The sequence below is a fragment of the Athene noctua genome, chromosome Z (genome assembly GCF_965140245.1).
Source record: "Athene noctua chromosome Z, bAthNoc1.hap1.1, whole genome shotgun sequence".
Classification (NCBI taxonomy): Eukaryota; Metazoa; Chordata; class Aves; order Strigiformes; family Strigidae; genus Athene; species Athene noctua.
Genome location: NC_134077.1, coordinates 80,509,598 through 80,531,014, shown reverse-complemented (window position 1 = coordinate 80,531,014; position 21,417 = coordinate 80,509,598). Strand labels below are relative to the sequence as shown.

Sequence of the window (21,417 nt, the reverse complement as noted above, 5' to 3'; positions counted from 1 at the left end):
AGCAGCAGCCAGTGGTAAGTTTGTCTCCTCCGCTCTGGGAGGTCATGTTAAAATAAGTTGAAAAAATGATTTAAAATAGAATTGCTATGTAAGCCTCCCTGGGGATTTAAACTCACTGATGTGTGCATGTTAAAAATGGTATTTCCAGTCTATCTTGTGTTGCCTGAGAACCATTTTTGTCCTTTTAAAATCTGCATTTATATTATAATCCATAAGTACATTATGTTTTTGAATTAACACTATAAATACTATGTTAGTAATACTAAACTATTTCTATTGACTTATTTGTAAAAAGAAAAATATATTATATATTTTTATATTTTTATAAAGTGAATTAACACTGGAGAGAGGGCTATGGGGGAATAGTGTACAATCACAGTTGATGTGTATTATTGGGCACAAATTCAACACTTGAAACAAAAAGGTAAAGAAAAAAGTGTTCACGTGATATCCCTCTTTCAAGCTGTGTCAGAGGAGGAGTCATAGGATGCTGACACTATGAAGTTGCCAGTATTGGAGTGGCTTGCCATGGACTGGGCAGCCTGCTGGCTCAAGTTATTGCAAATCAGCACCAGCTGGTTGCTCTGCGCTTCTGAGAGTGTGCTACAGCTCTGGTAGACGCTGAAGTTGGTCTTCCGTCCAGGGATGTTGCCTTTCTCGCACATCGTCTTTACCATCTTGGCAAGCTTGTTTTTCCCCAGGGCTTGGCAATTATACCAGTGAAGTGCGGCCAAGTTGACAACGGGTTTGATGGACAGGTAAAAAGGCGCATCCTCGTAGCGCATGGCTGGAGGCCGCCTCTGGGCGTACTCCTTATAGTCTTGCACAGGGCAGGTCTGTGGGGAGTGCTGTGTGGCGTACACCCGGGAATCTGTTCCGCCTCTCTTGCTCTTGGCGCTGACGTCTCCGTTGTCTGGCCCCATCCACTCCAGGTACTCCAACCCAGTTTCTGTCACTCGCAGTCTGATGTCTCCCCACTTGAGGGTGGACCCATGGAAACCCGTGCAGTGTCCAAACGCCTTAGTGTTGTTTAGCCAGACAAGATTCAGCAGCCCTTCGGGATTGTACCGGCTCAACAAGCCTCTTTTGCGCAGGATAAGCTCATCAGCAAAGGTGAGCTTCATGGATTTGTGTGGCTTGTTTCCTTTTCCTTTACACCTCAGCTCTATCTGCTTTTGCTTTAATGCTTCCTGGGACCTCTTGAACTCCTTATCCCTCGTAATACTGTATCCATACCTGTGCTCTTTGAGGTACCGCTCCAGCCCACACTGATAGTTGGCCAGACTGTTTGGCTCGTATTCAGACCCATCCTTCTGTCTGGCGTCCACAAAGAAGGAAGCAAGGTAGGCATCAAGCTCTTTACAGGGGATGACGTAGATCTCCCGGGTCTCAGAGGGGTACTTGGAGATGAGAAACTCTCGGAAATTGCGGAGAGCTGTCTGTGTGCTGCGAATGGTCTTCTCATTCTGCTCCCTGCTGAGCTCCGCTGCTCTCTCATCCTGGTCTGGAAGAAGGAGAAGGGGAAAGACAAAAGAAAGCAGAAGTAATGAGTTTGTGTAATGCGCTTTTCCCCAGAACAAATACCCTTTACAAGGAAAAAAAAAAAAAAAAAAAAAAATCAATTTCAGAAAGAGCACTGGAAAATATCATTACATACCTGTTACATGACTGAACAGCCAACTACAGTTTCACAAATGATGTACTAGACTATGGCACAAAACCAAAGTGAGCTCCTCATGACACTAGGGCACAGTTTTGTACATGAAGATTTGTGTAAAACAGTGGGATTAGAGGCAATCTGCTTTTTAGAACAAATGCAAGGCAGAAGGATCTGTGGGTCCCAATGCTGTGTGCAGGGCCCAATCGGAGTAATAAGCCCATTCTGAATTGCTTCATTTGTGAAACCAGGCGTTGTACTGGTTCCAATTTTTTTCTACAAAAAATAGCTAAGGCATCATATTTATGACAGTAAAAATGATCTTTAATCAGACACATTTTAAAAAAGCTAAATATAGACAGAAATGTACAGTATGAAACAGTACAGAAATGTACAGGATGTGCATTAGCAGCACATCCTAACAAAGGAGTTGGCAGGTAAAACTACTACACAGCAATGTGTAATTTACAAATGTACAAGAATTTTTAAAAATTAATATGCTCACATCAGAAGATATGGAAGAAAAACATGATTACAGAATCTTTCTACATAATCAAGCTGTACCTTGACAGTGGAAGTACAATTTTGACCTTTTCTTTTAATTTTGCAGAAAAATAAATTCTGGAAATAAGTTTATATTGCTCTATAAGGCTATACTCAAAGCTCCCTACAATCAGTGACATATCAAACCACAATATTCAGATGCTACCACTATGAAGGTTGTTACTGACAGCTGATTTTTGAGTTGATGATAAGCCAAACATAAAAAAGAAAAGTTTTTACATGTAAGTGATGTGTGTGTACTTAAGGACAGTTTTCTTGGCATATGCAAAAATTTGTCTGTACAAGGATGCAGACTACAAGCACATAGGTGGAACTGTCCTTATGAATGTGATTAACCTTAAAGGTTTTAAAAGATGAACAGCAAACACAGAGAAGGAAAAATGCAATTATTTGACTATTTTCTGCAATTGTGAGTGAAACATTCTTTTTTCTCTGTTCCACTAAATAAGCAGAAGAGGAGAAAAAAGCAAGTTCTTATTTGATCTATCTCATTGCAAAAACCCATGCGTTTTGGTGTCCTTTCAGCAGTGCCATCGTAACACTCGCCAACTGTTTCCCACCCAACATACACACTACAAAGTGGTATACAATCAGGTGAAGATCCTACTGCCTCTCTGTCACTCAGACCAGGCCACATAGCACACCCATGGTTTGCAGCAGTGCTCAGATGCTTGTTCCTTACGCTCACTCTGCCCTGCAAGCCTGTTAATGGAGAAGGGAGCAGGGAAAGAAACGTGGCCCTACCTCCTTTCCTAGTCTATCTGCAATGTTTCATGTGGTGCAGAAACATCATGTGCACAGCTGGGCAGCTTCCCCTTCCACCCATCTACTGAGTGACTCTGAGGAGAGTTCATCCCATCACCTCCATACCACAGCTGCATATAGAGGCACATGGAGTGACTTGCCAGCAGGCCAGAAGCAGGGCTGAGTTTATATCCCTGGGGACCAGATCCTGTGTCTTCACTGCAAGGCATCCATTGCATCCATATCACTCAGTGAAACCTATTGAGAGGGGTCCTCAAGCCCTCTGTAAAACACAAAGAAACAGAGGGTCTGCAGCTGAGGCCTCTGGAGGCTTCTGCAGCCATAGAGCACTGAGGTTTGCTTGAACTGTGCTCAAGGAGAAAAAGAAAAGGTCACCAGCCTGTTTCAGAAACTGGTTTTAATATTGATGTCAGTATCAAAGAGCTCCTAGCAGCCTGCAGTGAAGTCTCCTCCTTTAGGCAACCTATAGGATAAATCCTTTTATTATGGCTAGATGCCGACTGGAAATAAAGAGACAATGATGTCTGAAGCTCTGAAACAAACATTTACTCCAGTACCTTGTTCACTGCACCCACCACCACTTATTATAGCACTGTGTAAGTAATCAGTGCTTTGACTGACAGCCCACATTTTAAGTACTGTTTCAATATAAACAGCACATATAACAGCTCAGTTTTACACATGTCATCAATCACTACTTCTTAGAAGATAGCCTGTCACAACACAGCAGTGACACTCAGTCAGTCATTTATGTTATGGCATCTTTCCTTAATATGCAAAGGGAATTGACACATCTGCAGCTAACAGTTATAAAACCCATGCTGAATTAAAGATGCCCTGAAGTTGCATAAAGCAAAACAGTACCCCAGAAGCACTGCATTCCTGCAGTGTTGTGGTGTGTTACTCCACAAGGCAGGTAGAAAATGTTAAAGATAATGGGTCAGCTTCTCATCCAGCCATATCAGGAGAGCTGTATCAGTTTTGACTGCAAATACAGCCTGCAGTAGTAGTGGATTATTCTCTTTCTTATGAGACCATTCAAAATCAGGGATATCTCATAGCACAGGATGACTGCAGGGAAGCAGTGAGACCCAATGGACAGTCTGAGACAGCCAAAGACATCAGATGTCAGCTGAGCCACTGTTATCGTTTGCATATGCTTTTCATCCACAGCAAAAGCAGATGATGCGGTTGAGCCTAACTTAACTAAGACAGCTCTTTATAGCCTAGGATAGCTGAGGAAGGAGACATAATTCTTCATGTCATTAAAGTCCTACTTCTTCATTTCAGTAAGATTTCATAGTGCTGAAAGAAACTACATAATCCATCTCCCACTACCATGGAAACAGAAATTGTATCCAGGCATGCTTTTAATACTGCTAAATTTTTTATTTCTTGCTAATTTCATAATCTTATTCTATTATGGTGGTGGTTGACCCTGGGCAGCACCTAAGCACCTCACAGCCACTTGCTCACTCCTCATCCCAGAGGGACAGGGACAAGAATAGGAAGAGCAAAAGTAAGAAACCTGTGAGTCAAGCCAAAGACAGTTTAATAACTGAGGGGGAAAAAGAAACCCAACTGGCAAGTGATGCAATGGCTATCACTCACCACCTCCCACAAGGACACCAATGCCCACTTCCCCCAAAAAACCACCTCATTTCAGTTTTTGTTTCTGAGCATGATGTCATAGGGCAGTGAATATGTTGGTTAGTGTGGGCTGGCTGTCCCTGTTGTGTCCTCTCACAGGCTCTTGCCTACCCGAGACCCAGCTGCTGTGAGGACAAAGTGGGAAAAAGAGAAAACCTTGACATTGTGCAAGTCTGCCTCATCAACAGCCAAAATACTGTTCTGTTATTAACACTGTTTGAGTCACAAGTCTGAAACACAGCAGGGCATGAAGAAAGTTAACTCCATCCCAGTCAGACCCCAGTACAATTACGCCATCTGAATCACCAGTTAAACAGTGCCCAAGACCAAGCGTACCTTGCATCCTTTTCCTACAACCTTTGACAGGACAAGAACACAAAAACTATTCTCTGGGTGCAGTCCACAAATGGCCCTTGTGAAATACTTACAACAGACCCATCTACTCTACACATCTCTACTTCACCTAAAGGAAATAAGCAGAAACAGAACCAAAGACCTTATCCCAGTCTGGACATTCGGCATTGATTGCTTCTGCTTTAGCCACATGGCCTTGCAACCTTGCCAGAGAAGATTAAGATGTAATGTCATTTTGTTACTTACAAATCCATCCAGACTAACACAGAAAGAAAGGTTACATAAAAGTAATTCAATCACTAAGAACTCAAGACTCAAAGGCATCTCAAGTGCCATCACAGTGAAAATTACTGAAAACACAGGTGAGGATTGTGGGGATTTTGCTGCATTTGTGTGGCGGGGTTTTTGGTAGCGGGGAGGGGGCTACAGAAGTGGCTCCTGTGAGAAGCTTCTTGAAGCTCCCCTGGTTCCAAGTCAGACCCAGCTCTGGCCAAGGTCGAAACAATTAGTGACAGTGGCTGTGCCTCTGTGTTAACGTATTTAAGAAGGGGAACCTGGGAGAGAGTTGGGACTTTGAGGAGGAGTTAAGAGACAGACACCTGTGCAAACACTGAGGTCAGTGGAAAGAAGGTGAAGGAAGTGGGGGACGTGTGCTGAAGCTGGGACACCCCCCCCGTATCCCATGATGAGAGGGCAGGGCCGCCCCCCTGCACCCATGGAGGTCACCAGAGGAGCAGAGATTCGCCTGCAGCCTGTGAAGGACCCCATGCCTGAGCAGGCAGCTGCTCTTAAAGGAAGCTGGGACACTGTAGGAAGAATTTTTCTCCATCCCAGCACTGGGGGGCAAGGGGTGAGTGAATAGCTGTGTGGCACTCAGTTGCCCTCTGAGCTCAAACCACAACAGGATCTACATTAGTTTCATGACTACTGCAAACATTAATCTGCTTGCTCTTGAGCCACCACTGCTCACGGTATCATCAACTCTGCAGTGTGCATGGGTTCCAAAACTAGGTAAAAGCATGAAAAGAAATCACAAAGCACTCCTCAATACAAGAGAACACCTCTGTATCAGAAAGGCCGGGGACTGCAAATTGCTGGAGGATAGGAGGGTGGGGAGTTATTAGAGATATTCACACCTTTCTTATAGTCTTCTGTAGTCGTCTGTTGTTAGGCTCTGTTAGGAAGACAGATACTCTCATGTTATGCTCTAATTTGTCTCAGACAGTGTGTAGGTTTAATTCCTGCCGGGATCTGAGAGCACGTTGCCGTTGCCCCTCCCCCACCCGCGGCCGGTCGGGCTGGAAGTTAGGCACAGACCCGGGCTAAAGTAACAAGGAATTTAATACAACAGAGTGATAGAACAATCTGAACAACAACAGTAACAATGATAGTAACAATAAACAGCAATAACAGTGAACAAGATAAAAGATATACAGAGAAATACTGGTAGCTGGTTTACGGACAAAGGATTCCCGCCACCGAGCCCGCCAAAGAGCAAGGTGAAAAAGGTTCTGCCCCTGGACCTGACGCCAGCATGGTATGAATAACCCGGCTAGAGATCCCTTCCCCCTCTGTCTCTGTTGGAAAGCTTAACCCTATCCTAGCTGAACCAGGACAGACAGTAAAATGGTGTGAACTAGCCAACCAAAAATTGTAATAATTGATCTATCACATGAAGCTATCCTTAATGCTTTTTCCTTGTCATAACACAACCTTTGGAATTCGTACTGCTTTTATTCCTGTCTTACACACTAGGAACAGAAACATAAAAAATAAATTGAGTTGGAGATGCATTTCCTGAGGTCCTGCCCTGTCATCTGCATCATGGAACAAATGAGCTCTGGTGTTTCCTATCTGATCCAACTTTGGAGTTTCTTTTCCAAGAAAACTAGAACATGGCAGAAAAAGCCAGCAAAACTCACCCTACTGTGGAATCTGGGGTAAACTCCCAACTAGGTTTGAAAAAGTGCCAAGTAGTTTAGATCTCCCAGTTTAAATGTAGCCAAAAAGATAAAGTGACCTGGCAGAGATTAAACAAACAAGTGGGAGCCGAGTGTTCCAGGCTAGCCCTCAACCATGAGATGATCCTTCTTACAGAACGATAGTTGTCTTCTGATTTTTTCATAATCTGATCTTAACACAGCCAAGACTTAACATTATCAGCAGAGTTATCGTATTCAGGGTGTTTTTTATTTCAGATTTCACACATCCATACAGACTCCTTGAAAAGGATATAACCTCTAATTATGTATGGCGGAGGGAAAGGCTCTTGTGTTCACAACAGACAGATGCAGATTAATGTTCAGAGAGGGTTTGCAGTGTTAATCATGAACCTGAGCTATTACTGCAGCCTTAAACTCAAATTAAGGTAGACATAAGATTTCAGAAGTACATGAAAAGTAAGGTGGGTTTTTTGGTGGATCACCATCCAAAGTCTTCTCTGCTCAATGTGTGTTCTGACTAGGAAAATACTTCTGCAGCAGATCTGCTTCCACCAAAATACTTTCATTCACGTGAAAAAGTCTACATTGTGCACACAAGGCACCATGTATCCTCACAGTGGTGCTAAGTGCTCCCTCTTCATCCTGCACTGCAGTTATTGAAAAACATCAATATCCAACCCATGGACCATGGCCACACACAGCCCACTAAAACAGCTAATGTAATCCACAGCCTGCTCTGACCCTTCTTTTCCCCCATCCCATCCTGTTGCAAGAGGCTATCTGCAGGTAAATGACATTTAAGTCGACAGTCGCAGAGGTTGAACTGTTGCACAAGGGAGGTGTGGTCAAGTCATGGCAGCAGAAAGGCGGGGGGACCCTCTGACAAACGTGCCCTCCTGGAAGCAGTGTGATAGCTCCCCTGTCAGGAGTGACTGAATGCTACCGCTGTACCACAGCAACCCAGAATATCAGTACTCTTTCTTCATACAGAACTTAAAAAGCTGACAGTTAGCTTTCACAGTATCACAGAAACAACCGAGGAAAAGCCATTCTTCCATCTCACCACTGAAGAGTGAGGGTGAGGTCTCCCAGACAGAAGTGCCTCTGAGCATTTGCAGAAACACCCTGAGATTAAGAGACTGGGAGAGCTAAACACTAGAAGAATTTTGGTTTTGGCACTTTTACTATCTGGTATGGACAAACTTCCTTGGGGCAACTCCTACACACATGCAGTATTCAAAGGCTTAAATCAAAAATAAATATGTTGTAATGTAATTATTTCATATCCAACAATAACCCTTTCTTTAGGAAGTCCTAAGGCCAAATAAAGCATACTTCCTGTGCCATAATAATCATACATATTTAAGCCTGAGCTTGGTGAATCAGAATAAAAAGAGGGGGAAAACTATCTGACTGTCTGGAAAATTTCATCAGGTTTTGATGAAGTGAGGAACCTTAACAAAATGGATGCAGGACAACTAAGAGAGACACTGGACAGGCAGGATAATGCAATGAAAGAGTGGGCTCTCAGCAGGAGGAACTCTTAAGATAAGGAAGGATCTGCAAATACTGAGTCCCAAGATAAGGGATGGGACTCAATGAATACTGAGTTATCATGATTATGGAAATACTAATTGGGTAAAAAGTCACAAGAGGAAGAGAAGGCATCTTCAATCTTCATCCTGAAGACCCACAACCACCAGGGACCACTGCACAGGTGTATCTAGGAGAAGACCAGGGCAGAGCACATGAAAATGACTTCTTAGAACTTGTTATAATAAAACCCACCTTTTCATGGAGAGATCATGAATATGTACAGGTGGTTTTGGAACTATCATGAATATGTAACACCTTGTTGTATAAAGCCAAGTCATTACCACAATGGGTGTGCACGCTTGTGAAGGAGCAATCCCCTGTGCACCCAGTGCTGCAATAAAAAATGCTGCTTTCTAATACTCTGATTCTGAGTCTTAGAGAGTTCTTCTTTGACCGGCTTTTTCTATCAATTTTGGCGACCCAGATGGGACTCTGCTTCTGAAGCTTGACAGATCCTGGGATCATGAATCCTCAGCTGGCACCAGGGATTTCTCAGAGAGGAGCCCTGATCCCTGGACTGGAAGGCTGGAAGCAAGAACTTCAAATTGTAAGTAAGGCATTCTCTGCAATTTATGGTTTTGGAAATTTTAGTTGTCTATCCGTAAGTTGCAGGTGCATAGCCGTGCAGGATAGACATGGGAAAGTACCCACGCAAAGAAGGGATAAGTCTCCCTGACAGGGATAAGTCTTCCTGGATTGAATATGCTTTGGTGTATTTGGTGTAACTCTGTATGCTAAAAGGAAACAGCTGCCACGGAACAATTACCTTGAGATCTCAACCTGTATGACTGTGTGAATTGTGTGTGAGAGTGTGAGACAAACGAATAAGTATGAAGTGAGTGCGGAGTCCAGATCTGCGGTTCTGTTATCCTGAGAGGGGTACAGCCGGAGAAGGATGAAGTGATTGATAAATAATTACTATAAATATTGTACTTTTACGTGTATATTTCTGTTGCTATTTTGTGCACATAAATTTTGCTAATTTTCATTTATTTATATATATATATATAATGGGGGCTGGGAGTTTCACTAGTGGAATATTAAAGAAATCACCTTTAGGCTGTATTTTACAACACTGGAAACAAAACGGAGGCCCTCCTGGAGGGTGTCCTAAAAGGCAAGATTTGATAAAGTATTGTAATCAGTGATGGCCTTTATACAAGCTAGGTGAAGGGGTAAAGTGGCCAGTGAATGGGACTTTGAATTATGAGACACTGTTGCAGTTGATGCTTTTTCTAAGGTGGGAAGGAAAATGGGATGAAGTAATGTATGCTGATATGTTTTTCACATTGCGGCAACACCCAGATTGGCAGGACACAGAAGCAATATTACAAGTATTGTTTGACAGTACCGAACAAGATATGATTCGGAAGGCAGTACAAACACACTTGCAAGTTCATATAGCCTCAGACACATTACAGGAGCGAGTGGAACAGCACTTTGCCTTGGAGGATCCAAACTGGAATCCTAACAATCCAGACGATAGGGAGATGATTGGGCGATATCAGAAATTAGTCCTATTCAGAATACAAAATGCCACTCCAAAAGCTGTTAATTGGTCTAAGTTATATGAGATCAAACAGGATAGAGATGAATCTCCAACAGACTTTTAAATCAGCTCAAAGCAGCTAGGAAATACACCACTTTAGACATTGGGTTAGAGGAAGGAACAGGACAGCTAGCCCCTTCTTTATGGGGCAGGCATTGGATGACATCAGGCGGAAGTTACAGAAACTACAGAGAGCAGAATCCAGGGATTTAAGAAACATGCTGGATGTTACTTGGAATAGAGTGCTTGGTGGAGACAGGAGCAACCTTCTCAGTTTTATCTACAAAGAGGCATGAATTAGGATCAAATATAGTAAAAGTTGTTGGTGCGATAGGGAAGGCAGAACAGAGACCATTTTTTAAACCACTAAGATTTTAAATTGGAAAACAATGGGTAACTCTTTAATTCCTTTACCTATCAGGAGCTCCAAAACCTCTAATAGATTGAGACCTATTAGAAAAATTAGAAGCCCAAATTAAATTTAAAAATAGGGATGTAGAAGTATTCATACCAGATTCTAAATACGTCCAGGCTTCAATATTTTTGTTACAGGAGGACAAATTGGATAAAGAAGAAATACCAAAAGAAACAGGAGAAGCAGTAATCCCTCTTGTTTGGGCCGGAGAGGTACTGGGGAGATTCCAGAAGGCTGAACCTGTGAAAATAGTTTTAACACCAGATTCAACACCAGTAAGATTGAAACAGTATCCCTTGAAAATTGAGGCTAGGTTGGGATTGTTACCTCTCATACAAAAATTCTTAAAATATGGTTTATTAAGAGAATGTGAATCTACATATAATACCCCCATTCTGCCAGTAAAGAAATTGGATGGGAAGACATACAGGATGGTTCAGGACTTAAGAGCCATCAATCAAATAGTACAGGATATTCATCCAGTCGTAGCAAATCCCTATACTCTGCTCACCACACTGACAGATAAACAAGGATGGCTTACTGTACTAGATTTAAAAGATGCCTTTTTCTGCATTCCCGTGGCACCAGAAAGCCAAGACTTATTTGCCTTTGAAGGGGAAAACCCAGAAACAGGGAGAAAGACTCAATATACTTGGACTGTACTTCCACAAGGTTTTAAGAACAGCCCGATGATTTTTGGAAACCAGTCGGCTAAAGAACTTGAAATTTGGCGACTGGAAAATTGAGAGGGTATTGTTCTTCAATATGTGGATGATATTCTATTAGCAGGGAACACCAAGGAGGAATGTTTGCAGTTGACAATCGGCCTTTTGAATTTCTTGGGGATGAGAGGTTACCAGGTATTGCGAGAAAAAGCCAAAATTGCCCAAGAGACTGTAATGTATTTGGGTTTTGAAATTTTTTAAGGACACCGACAGCTGTCAGCCAAGAGCAAAGCAGCCATCTGTCAACTACCAGAACCCAAAACCCTTCGGGAGCTGCAAACTTTTCTTGGAATGACTGGTTGGTGCCATTTATGGATTAATAATTATGGATTGATGGTAAAACCACCATATGAAATATCGAAAGCTTCTGCTGATTCTTGTTTAACATGAACTGAGGATGGGAGAAAGTCCGTCAAGGAATTAAAACAGTCACTGTTAAAGGCACCAGCACTGGCATTGCCAAATCTTGAAAAGCCTTTTAAACTGTTTGTCCATGAGAAGAAAGGAATAGCCCTGGGATTGTTGGCACAATTTCTCGGGCCCTTACACCAGGCGACTGTATCTTCTGTAAACAATTGGACATTGCAAGTCAAGGATGGCCAGGATACCTGAGGACAGTGGCAGCAACAGTTTAAGGTCCATCAAGCAGGAGACAGTGAACAACAGTGTGGAAATAGATTGGCTGATGAGGCTGCTAAATGGGCTGCACAAAAAGGTATCCTAACAGAGGTTCAGGCGTTAGTTCCAGAGCATCAGTTAAATTTACATGAACAACTGAATTACGACAAACAAGATTTAAAATTAATTGAAAAACTAGAGGCTGAAAAGAAGGAAAATGGGTGGGCTGTGACATTTTCAGGCCTAATAGTGATTCTGTATACCTTGCTAAATGAAGTAATAAGAAAAGAACACAATGCTGTTCATTAGGAAACTGAGAAATTTTTGAAGCATTTACAAAAATTTATAATTGGCTGAAATATGGTGGAAAGGGTAAGATCAGTTACTGAGAGGTGTGAGGTATGTTGTAAGAACAATCCCAAAACTCAGAACAGGATCCATTTTGGAAAAATAACAGAAGGGGAAGCTCCAGGTGAGTATTGGCAAATTGACTTCACTGAGTTACCCAGAAAAAGAAGTTTAAAATATTTACTAGTGTTGGCAGACACCTACACTGGGTGGCCTGAAGCTTTCACTTGCCGTACCAACAAAGCACGAGAAGTAGTAAAGATATTATTAAAGGAGATAATTCCCAGGTTTTGAATCCCAATAGGAATGTCATCTGATAGGAGTCATCATTTTATAGCAACCATCATTTCAGGAGTATCAAGGGTTTTGAGTATTACTTGGGATCTGCATATCCCCTACCGACCACAAGCAAGTGGTAAAGTAGAAAGAATGAATTACACTCTTAAGTTGCAAATAAGCAAATTGTGTCAGGAAACATCAATGGATTGGGTACAGATTCTGCCTCTAGCTTTATTACAAATAAGGGTGCAGTCAAAAGGTAAACAACGGCTGAGCCCATATGAACTTCTTTACAGGTGGCCCTATTAAATCCCAGGTTTGCCTGGGGAAATGCAAATCCAGGGGGAAAGTGATGTATCCAATTAAAAAAATTCTCTTAGGAAAAGTTATACAGGAAGTAAATAAATCTGTGGTATTGAATAGATCTTTAAATCTTGATTCACCAGCTCATTCCTTCCAGCCAGGGAATTGGGTCTATCTCAAATCTTGGACATCTGAGCCACTGCAGGAAAAATGGAAAGGACCATATCAGATTTTGCTGACAACATTCACTGTTGTTAAATTAAACGGCAAGGACCCCTGGATACACTTTCCATGAATTAAGTAAGCTCCAACACCATGGACATCCCAGAAGGAAGCCCCTCTAAAGCTCTGACTCAAAAGTTGGTAACCATTTTGTTGTTATAGCTGGTAATTTATCAAAAAGGTGCTTCACAGAGCTTCAGGACTCAGTGGGATGGTAATACCACACTTTGGGGTTCCAGCAACCATATCTTCTCTTAGATGCCAAAAGAGACTTGGGCTAGATTTATTATTTGCTAAGGAAAGAGGTCAATCAGGAAAAAAACCCCACTAAAAAGGATTTATCTCAAATTTGGAAACAGACAGAGATTTCACATGAAGTAGCCCAAAATAATCCATCCTAGGGATTTTTTCAGATTTGGGAAAACCTCACATCTTAGTTACTGAACTTTGCCTGGTTAAAACAGCTTTTTATAATTGGTGTGCTATTGATTATAATTATTTTTCTTTTTGCAACATTCATTAAATTTCTTTTAGTGATGTCAAAACACTGGGGACGTTTATGTAAATTGGAGAAAAACCATCAACTTAGACATAAGCTCCAATCAAATAAGTATTCTAGCAAGATGTTAAAGAATAGCTATTGTAGTAAAAGAATTTACTACTAGGAAAAGAAAGGGGGGAACTGAAGTGAGGAACCTTAGCAAAATGGATACAGGACAACTAAGAGAGACACTGGACAGGCAGGATAATGCAATGAAAGGGTGGGCTCTCAGCAGGAAGGATGGATGCTCACTCAGACACTAGTGTTGGTTTTCAATGTGCATTCACTTTCACTACTTACTCACCGCAACAGCCTGAAAAGATATGAAGTGTAATTTGGCTGCTGGCAAAGTCAACAATAAAATTCACATTAATATTAATAGGACTACTGCACAATCCTCAGATGACAGAAAATTTGTAGCCATGACAAGGTATTAAGAATTTATGGCCTCCTATAACTGACTGCATCAGCCTTTTACAAAGTAGAGACTAGCAATCACTAATGAATGGTGTAAAACAGCAGCACTCTAGGGACTTTGATTTGTACAAGGTTCCCTTCCTTCTCCACCTAACTGTATATGACATCTGAGATATTTCAACCCAAAGGTTCTAAAAACGCCTTTTCTAAATCAAAGTAGTCTTAACGTGTTCAAAGTATGATCTCCACCTAGTCTGGTTTTGGTTTTGTCAGAGATAGTGGAGAAGTAGTCGCTTTAGTTATAACTCACATTTCACTTCTTCCACTGAACATTTACAGGTATTTCTGGGTATGTGACTGTATCGTTTCCTACCTCTGTTTGAAGCCGTTCTGTGATGCACTGGTGTGAATTGCTGCAATGTGAAACGGGATGCATTTCCTCTGTATCCCAACAGTAGGGCTACTCAGTTCATATTTACCCTGATCCCACCTCCCTTTGGCATGAACAAATACACCAACTCCAGCTCTCTCAGGCCTGCCCAGCACCACAGCAGGACACTATAGCTGCTCCCTGTGGCACAGCACAGAGGAGAGCAGAAACAGAAGATATACTGCAAGACCACTGGAGAAACATATATCTGGTACTTAGGTGATACCCAGGGAAAATTTACTAAGCTCACAGCTGGACTGGGGTCTGTCATTTTAGATGCTCTGTTCTGAGTCAGTCATCTGGATTATAATCAAGCCTGGAACCAGCTCCAGGTCTACCTGCTCTACCTCATCTCTCTTATTCCCATTTTGGTTATTAACTTTACAGTAGGACCCTTATATAACTGACTGCGGTTCAAGAACCCAACTCTTCATAGAGGTGGAGGATATAAAAGCCACGCTTGGAGTTTTCTATACCAAAAACCTAAAAACATTAGAAAACTTAAAAAAACCCCATGAAACCCCTCCCTTTGCAAAACAGTTGAAGAAAGTTTAATCAGTTATGTTCACTTTAACACATCATTGCTCCTCTTTTAGATGTCAGGTTAAAAAAAAAATCAGGTAAAGTGGTAAGCTGCTGGAGTTGACAAGTGGCAAAACACTACCTAGAATGTGAAGCAATGTCAGCTTTCTGTTGAGCATGCATTTTTGTATTCAAAGTCATATAATCTAATAATTTCCAACTAATTTATGGCTAGCTCCACTTACAAAACTCAGAGTACTAATTCAGTTTAAGGCTAAAGAAAGAGATGGTTTTTGCCGATGATTTTCTTCGGGTTAAATACTTAATTCTGGAAAATAGAATTCTTTTTTACACAGGAGTTTTTAGCAACACAATGAAATGTTGCCCTTTCAAAGCATGTTATTTACTTCATGGTCTGTGGTAGAAGAAGTCAAAGGAGTATGTCAGTGATTGTCTAACCTACCCTGAGAAGAGGAAGCTGGATGATGCACAGCAGAAGTGATGCACTCATTTTCCAGGAGGACTTGGCACCAGTCCAGAAAGTGTTGCACACATCCTCAGCAGAATATCTATTTCTCTGCCAAATAAGTTTCCAATTCAGCAAAGCATATTTTGAGTGAATTCTGGATTGGGGTCCCTGTATTTAAGTATATGCTTATGTAGAAAGGTAGAAATCAATCAACTGGACTGTATGTTTAGAAGGTGGAAGAGAGGCACAAGTGAATAACATTTATATGGATAACATGACCTGATTCAAAAGTTGCCAAGAGAAAAAAACAAGCAGAACTAATCAAAATTGAGAAAAAACTGTAAAGAACTGAGAAACATATCCTTTACTGAATTAAACTTATAACTTAAAAATTAATGAAGCATTAGGGAAAAACCCATTTATCTTACAATAAAACAAGCTGCTGCATTTTCCATAAGGTTTCCACCTTTAAATGCTCATACAGAGAAAGACAGATTTACATGTGTAAACAGATCCTCCAAGCATGGATTGCTCAGCCAGCAACTTAACTAGTGGGCTGGTTTGCACAAAATCAGATACATATTTATACAGCATTTTGGAAAATTTGACACAGTGGAATTTTGTGCCCGTATGCAGCAGCAAGCCCTGTGGAAGAATAATGAGAAACAGGACACAAATGTGTATCCTTTTGCAGTTTAGTCTTCTCTTTACATGCCCCATTCAGTGTGTTCTCAGCTACAGCCTACCGCAAGTTTTAATGTCATTTCATTTAAGATCTAACTTTAATAAGCCTAGTTGAGAAAGGCAATGCAAGAGGTCTTGAAGGGATGAGACAAGGCTATGAAGTTTGCCTGCTTTTGATACCCTCCAGAGAGCAGCTAAGAAGCAGAGTTGGGAAATATGGGAGGGAAATAAAGACGAGAGGGGGAGAAGAGAAATCAGAACAAAGGGATGTGAAAAAAAGAACAGCAATGAAGAGAGACTAAAACCAGATGAGGATCCTCATCATCTGAAATACGATTTATGTCACTTTCAGAATGAGGCAGTCTAACTGGGGCAACAAGCAGTGAAACAAATAAAGGAGTATGTAATAAATATTTTATTACATTAATCATAATAAGCTGCACTTTAAGTCTTGGCCAAGGCGCGTTCTTAAATCAAGCTGAGAATGTGAGCAGTTTCAGACCTAAGAGTGTGAGGCCCACATGACTGTAATTAACATAATAAATCATGCTGTGGAACACTCTACACAGGCTGAGAAGGCTTACTTGATATATTGCTTATTAGAGACTGCAGACATTTCTCCCTCTATTTTGTTAAAGTACCATTGGTAGTGAATCAAAAGATACCCTCTTCTGTTCTGGCTGAACTATCCCCTACAGATGTAATAGAAAACATGTGAGAAGCATGTGCCATTGACTTGTGGTAACACAGACTGCAGCACACGCATCCCAAAGAACTGCATTTCACCTTTTCTCCCACCCCCAACTTTAATTTCGGAAACTACTCGAACTGCCTTGTTACTGAGCTTGCAGTTTTATTTCTGATTTTGCCCAACCAGACCAATTTGCTTTTACCTTTCCACACTGTATATTCTCCAGCACAAGTGAAGTGAGCTATAGAGGGCACAAACTCTATGAAGAGCTTGCAATTTACAACCTTGCCTAACTAGTTTCAATGCACACTTACACACTTATTTCCTTTATCTTCACTAGGTCAGAGAGCACAATTTAAGGACCAGTTCTTTATACAACTCTCCAGAGAGGATGAAGTGCAACACTAAGTGAAACAGCTCCTAAAGTTGATTTTTTCAGTCTGCTTTTCTGTTTTGAGCCTGTGCTAAGTGTCCTCTCCTCCTCACACTCCAGCAAAAATTATTACTTTGAACTTCACTTTAACCTTTGCAAACACAACTCCCACTATATTGGGAAGGGGTGGAAATTCAAACATGTGAAGGTCCTACAAGGTTGGAGGAGACTCAACAGCTGGGCAGAGGCCAGGGACATGAATACATCCCAAGCTGTAGAGAGGCCACAGACCTCAGGTGTTAGATACTCTGCTAGGCAGCTGCTCACATGCTGCTGACCAAAGAACACAAACTTTTTTCCAGACTAGCCACAGCATGTCCTGGCAAATGCCAGGACAAGGACACCCAAGAGGCACAGGAGGTGATAGAAATTCTGCACAGAGAGGAGATGAAGAAATAAGACACACACATCACAACCAGAGCTGCTGAACTTGTTTATTTCTGTCCTTGAATACCTGTTTAAACTTTATCATAATTTAATTGGACATTTAGTCACATTTTGCAGCTCTACACAAGTATTTTTAAACAAACTGAGGGATTTCAAATTTTTTCTAGCTATGTACACATACAGAGAGCATACACACACACACACAACTCTGCTGCTCAGAATACTGCTAGTATTTCTCTTCTGTAATTATGTTATCAAAATTTTCCTGTCAGGATTGCAGTGTTATTTCCATAAAAATAATTTGCTTTTCTATATAGGATATGAACAATCAGTTGTCCTGCTACTGAATGAGTTTATACCAAAACCAACAGCAACTTACTCATGTAAGAGGTAACATGGGGTATAAGTTAATGGATACAATTATGGATGTATGTTGTACATATATTACTATTATGCACTAGTACAATAAATCTTGATGTATGTAACAATTGTATAAGTGACTAGTAAAAGGGACAAGTTATTTGTCAAACTAAGTTTTGAGGGCTATCTGAAATCAGGGGAGAGGAAACACAGGCAAAAAGACACTTCTTTATCCAGAGAGAAAAAAGAAATATAAGCTTTGCTTTTTGCTCAGACTTACATCAGCATACAGGTGTGAATGCTGCACTGTAATGCCAAGAATAGTTCTTTTGTCTGTTACTGACTATACATCCAAGAAAACAAATTAAGTCTCAAACAATTGCAGTACTCCATTTCCCAAGAGTCAGTGACAAAAAAATCCCCATGACCTAACAAATCCACATGTCTGAAGGACAGAGCTCACCACAACCAGAAGTCCTCCAAGTTGTGGACAGAATTAAATTATTTCCATACAAAAATATCCATGCTTCTGTGACTCATTCATACTCTATCCTTGAACAGTCACAGTAGTAACGCAGAGATTAGGCAGATACCCACTTAAAAGAGAAACAGAAAACTGAAGCAGGCTATTCAAAAATCAGAGATGAACGTCCTTCTCTTTCACAGGCTTGATCTTCGGGTACAGGTATGTCCTGCTTGAAACAATTCAGTAAAACAGAACATTCAGTTTTTGAACTGGGGTGGTAGGACCCGAGTCAGAATACCTTGGAATAATTTTTTTTTACTCTTTGAACAAAACAGAAGGCCATCTTTTTTCTACCCCCCCCCCCCCGCCAAGGACAAATCAGCAAGCTATTAAGTATTACTAATCCATAGCTGTATGGTTTCAAGTGATGTTTTTCATCATGAAGACCTAGTTAACGAAAAGCAACAGACCCCAGTGTCACTGTGAATCTGAAGAGAATCCTGAGTTCAGTCAACAGAAACACATACAGTATTTCTTTGTGTGTGTGTGTGCACTTACTGTTTAATTACAGTTAATGGGAGCAACAGGTATATGTCAGAAGCCAATGCTGCATTAATGGTCAATTATTATTATCATAATTAAAAACATAACAGCTTTCAGACTCAACAAGGTCCTCAGCATCACTTTTTACATATCATACATGCAGGAAGCCCTGTTCCTGACTCCTACCAGGGGCAGGGGTCAGTGCAATTCAGGACCTGGGAACTGCTGCCTTTAACACAACATTCATGTTATCAGCATCATCCTGCCATTTTTGCACAGCAGCATTGCTTGGCTCTAGACAAATGTGTACTCATTTGGGAAACAAAAACAGTTCTGCCTGCCCATACATCCCAGAGACCACTAGCCACATTCAAGCTGTTCAAAACAATCACAAATAGCTTTTGTGTGACCAGTCCATGTAGTGACCCAGCAAGAAAGATTCATCAGGGAAAGCAGGCATTTCACTTTCTCTCGAGTCTCTGATGTAACGGTGAGGTTCAAAACTTTATGCAAACAGTATGAGCATAGGCTTTCTATGATAAAGTATGCCTAAATAAAGCCAGATTTCAGCATGTTTTTCTTCCAGGATCAGATATTTCAGCAAGGACTTCTCTGTGCCGTGCCAGCCACAATTAAAAATCTACCACCATGATTATATTTTTTCTGGAAAAATTAAAACAAAAATTTGTATTCAAAATTGTTATCTTGCTTAGATAGACAGAAAATATACAGAAATTTGTACTGATTTGTTTCATGATCAAGCAAGTTCTAAGTTCACTGCAAGCACAAAAATATGGCATGACAGAACAAGGCTCGCTAAAAAGGAAATAATTTACGTATAAGGAAGATGGGAGAAATTAGAAGACACTGTGTGCTAGCTTCGCAGAACAGTTTATGCAAAACTGGCATGTCCCCATCATGGACACAGACAAAAAACCTGTTCCTCAGGAGTTTACTGCCGCTACTAAAAGCTTCAACCTTGAATACATAACATGAAATAGATCTGTAGATATATTTACTGAAGTACCAGCTTCACCCAAAGTGAATCTCAGAACTCTTTCTGAGTCTCAGAAAGTTTCTGAATCTCAGAAAGAATCCTGACCTAAAACATCCCTTTCCATCCCTTCACCCATCCAAAGCGCCAAAGGAAAGTGCATGTCTGAGGCCTTTCCAGGGTCTGTGTCTCTTGGCCACTGGGCTGCATCTCCTTGGCAAATCGTAATCTCATCATGCCTTGCCTCTTTTCTTACTTAGAAACTCACAAATCATAAGATGAAAATAGCTCCAAAATTAAATAAAGCAATTGCAAAGACCACACAAAAAAAACAGATCACTGATAAAAACACCATGTTAAATAGTAACCTTCTATTTCCTAAAAATAGTGATGTTCAGTACAGACTTGTCCAGTTTCTTTTGTTGCTTTCATAGGTTTTCAGGACAGCTAGAACCAGCAGAGTCCTTATTTACTTCCTTTATCAGAAAACACAACACTTTGCATGGAACAGTAGTCTGTTTAAGCCTTACAAAATGCTGGGGCCTGGCTGCAATAGATCTTTGAGGGTACAGATTCAACTCCTTCCTAGCTACAGGCAAGCAACTCCCACAGGCTGCATGGAAACTACCATTCCTCACCTATTACAGAGGATCAATGGGCCCAGGCAGCTTTTATTGCAGGAATACAGCTCCAAGCCCACCCCCAAATGTCTCCCACACCAGACTACTTTCAGCGTGAATACCCATGAACAGGTTCCTCCAAAATATGTGTATATATCCAGTACCACTGCTACTAAAAGAGATCTGTGTGCTGGAGGTAGTTCCACTCAGAGAAGTCCATAGTGAACTGAGGCAAGAAGCCCTGGCATCAAGAAGGGCAGCAGCCTAATCTCTTGTGTGGACAGCTGCTTTGATAAATACTTAATAGTTAGGACATCAAGATCACCCTCTACGTGAGAAATTCACTGCTGGTCTTCAAGATTGCAAAGAAGCTGGCACAAGCCTTTTGTATCTGGAAGGAATTTCCACTGAAGAAAACACATGTGGATCACTGAAATGGTGATAGATACATTTTGAAGTACAGTGACAATCTAAAGATGTAGCAATACTTGATAAGCCTTCATTTCAGTGTTCTCCTGAAAGAATTAGTAGCTTGATAAATGCTTCTTGTAGGAACAGCTTCATAAAACACACTCTTGTATTACAATTATTAGTACTATGGTTTCTTTTTTTTTTGGATTGTCATGCTATATACCCAGATGATAAAAATGTATTTTGCCAAGGCTGAATTTATCCTTTTTATGAAGCTGTCCTGCATTTAAACAGAACGCCCTTACAGTATTGTAAAGGTAAGTAATATGAGCCACATTATAGAACTTCTAGAATAAAGCTCCCATAACATTAGTTTATAATTCAACAGCATTTGGACACAGATAATTAAGGGTGGGAGTGGGCTGGGAAATCAATGCTGCAAGATCAGAAGGCAGTGGCAG

At 41.1% G+C, this 21,417-nt stretch overlaps 1 protein-coding gene across 1 annotated transcript in view; it reads right to left on the bottom strand.

The window, feature by feature from the left end:
• Positions 1-315: 315 nt before the first annotated feature.
• Positions 316-21,417, bottom strand: part of KIAA1958 (KIAA1958 ortholog) — a 58,637-nt gene continuing 37,535 nt past the window's right edge. The window contains exon 3 of the mRNA XM_074932195.1: positions 316-1,504. Within this exon, the coding sequence (XP_074788296.1) occupies positions 459-1,504 (1,046 nt within the window). The 3' untranslated portion in view covers positions 316-458. The remainder of the gene's footprint in view (positions 1,505-21,417) is intronic.